Source organism: Arachis ipaensis, chromosome B09 (assembly GCF_000816755.2).
Source record: "Arachis ipaensis cultivar K30076 chromosome B09, Araip1.1, whole genome shotgun sequence".
Classification (NCBI taxonomy): Eukaryota; Viridiplantae; Streptophyta; class Magnoliopsida; order Fabales; family Fabaceae; genus Arachis; species Arachis ipaensis.
This window is the reverse complement of record NC_029793.2, coordinates 79,999,602-80,001,420: the sequence shown is the minus strand read 5'-3', so window position 1 is coordinate 80,001,420 and position 1,819 is coordinate 79,999,602. Positions and strand designations below refer to the sequence as shown.

At 33.3% G+C, this 1,819-nt stretch overlaps 1 protein-coding gene across 1 annotated transcript in view; it reads right to left on the bottom strand.

The window, feature by feature from the left end:
* The window catches only part of LOC107618587, an 8,925-nt gene that overhangs the window by 5,738 nt on the left and 1,368 nt on the right, over positions 1 to 1,819 (bottom strand). Inside the window, exons 2-4 of the mRNA XM_021110848.1 lie at positions 1,397 to 1,436; positions 931 to 1,306; positions 1 to 79 (exon numbers count right to left, since the gene is read on the bottom strand). Coding sequence (XP_020966507.1) covers positions 1 to 79; positions 931 to 1,201 — 350 coding nt within the window. The 5' untranslated portion in view covers positions 1,202 to 1,306; positions 1,397 to 1,436. The remainder of the gene's footprint in view (positions 80 to 930; positions 1,307 to 1,396; positions 1,437 to 1,819) is intronic.

Here is a 1,819-nt window from a genome sequence, read left to right as displayed (position 1 = left end):
TCGTCTCCCTCATTATTGCTATTCGATTCAGATAATTGCTCTGCTTGCTTAAGCTTAAAGTCACACTCCGAATGTGTAACTAATGAAACAAAAAACACATTATTCCACCATAAATTTGATTTAATCTATTCATAATAATCAAACTAGTTAATGTAATTACTAAACTAAATCATTGTGATCGGTTTTAGTGACTTGAAGAATTTCCCAAATGTACAGTACTACACATTTTTCTTCCTAATAATATACTCTAGGAAATGCAGTCAAAGTGAAAAAGAGTTGGTATTAGAGTATGCTTAACGTAAAGTAAGAAATTAAAGTACTTAAGATTTCTTCATTCTGAAGCCTACTTAACTCATTGCCATCAATTTCCCTTCATGGATAAACCAAACTTTGAAATAAAGTAACAAATCATTATAAACTTGGTCCTTTTTTCATGAAAGATAAGACAAAATAAAAAGAGGGGACAGAAGAAAAGTAGTTCCCCCTAGTGTTCCTATGCAATCTTTTTTATTACCAAAAAAAACAAGAAAAAAAGAAGATTAAATATTGGAGGTAATTTCTAATCCAGAGATAAATTTTCTTAAATGTCTTTTCTCTGAAAAAAAAAAAAGAAAAAAAAAATGTTCTATTGTCTCAAAATTCATAGTCAATGGTCGATGATAGGCCTCATTTTCACCGTAGTATTACCCATTTGTTATAACGACAATAGTACTCAAAACTTCAAAAGAGTGAAAGAAGAAGAACCACCCTGCATCCACATCCACAATCCCACTTACACAAACAAAATTCAAGATTCAAAATAGCACCATACATACACAACAAAAGGCTTAAACGAAGGAGGCCGCGAATTAGGCTCGGCTCGAGTCAGATTAGTTCAATTCCTACTAAATTTGGAACACAAACGGTTTATATAAGGGAATTTTGACTTACCGATATGATCATGAGAAGTTGAGTTCCCTGAAGATGATGAAGAATCAGAAGCAGCCACTGAGAACAACATGGTTGATGAGAATGAAATTGGACCAAGCTGGAAGGTTCCAAATGAAGTCAAAGCAGCCAAGAACAGAGAAGTGAGGCAAACACCACACAGAAATCCCACCACACAAATTTGGCATGGGAATGAGCTTCCCATCTGAATTGCTTTCTGTGAAACCACTCTCTCAATACTATTGTTGTTGTTATTATTCTTCTGTCCCTCCATTTTCTTCACAGAACCAACAAATTTGAAATTTTATTTTTATTCCAAAAGCAAGAAAAATAGGTTCTTCTGGAATGACACTTTTTGGTTCATGAACTTGTGACTAATCTACAGTTACAAAGGTTTCAACTTGTGAGCCTTTAACTACTCCAAAGGGACACAGAAAATATGAAGAAAAAAAGAAATGAGAATACTAACCTTAAACTCTTGTGTGGGCCATAGCTGTCACCCTTTTGAACTGTTTCCATAAATGTCAAGTTTCAATCATAGTTCATCAAAGTTACACTCATACAGAGAGTCAGAGAAGGACGCATTAATATGAAAAACATGCATTTCAGTGTCTCTGTGTGTGTTTGTGTATGCTTGCTCAACCACAAACAGTAATAGAAGGGAAGAAAACAGTCAAAAACTTGCCAAATTTTGGTAACAAACTTGCAATTCACATAATTTCACGCCATCATAAATATTTCATACCAATAATAGTTAATTTTTTATTTTTAACAGTAAAAAAACATACAGTGATGGAGTAGTGGAAGAAGAAGAAAGTCGAACATTGGGTGAATTATTGGGACCTAATTCACCAAAAATATTCAGAAAATTTTCAAACTTTTTAACTTTGAA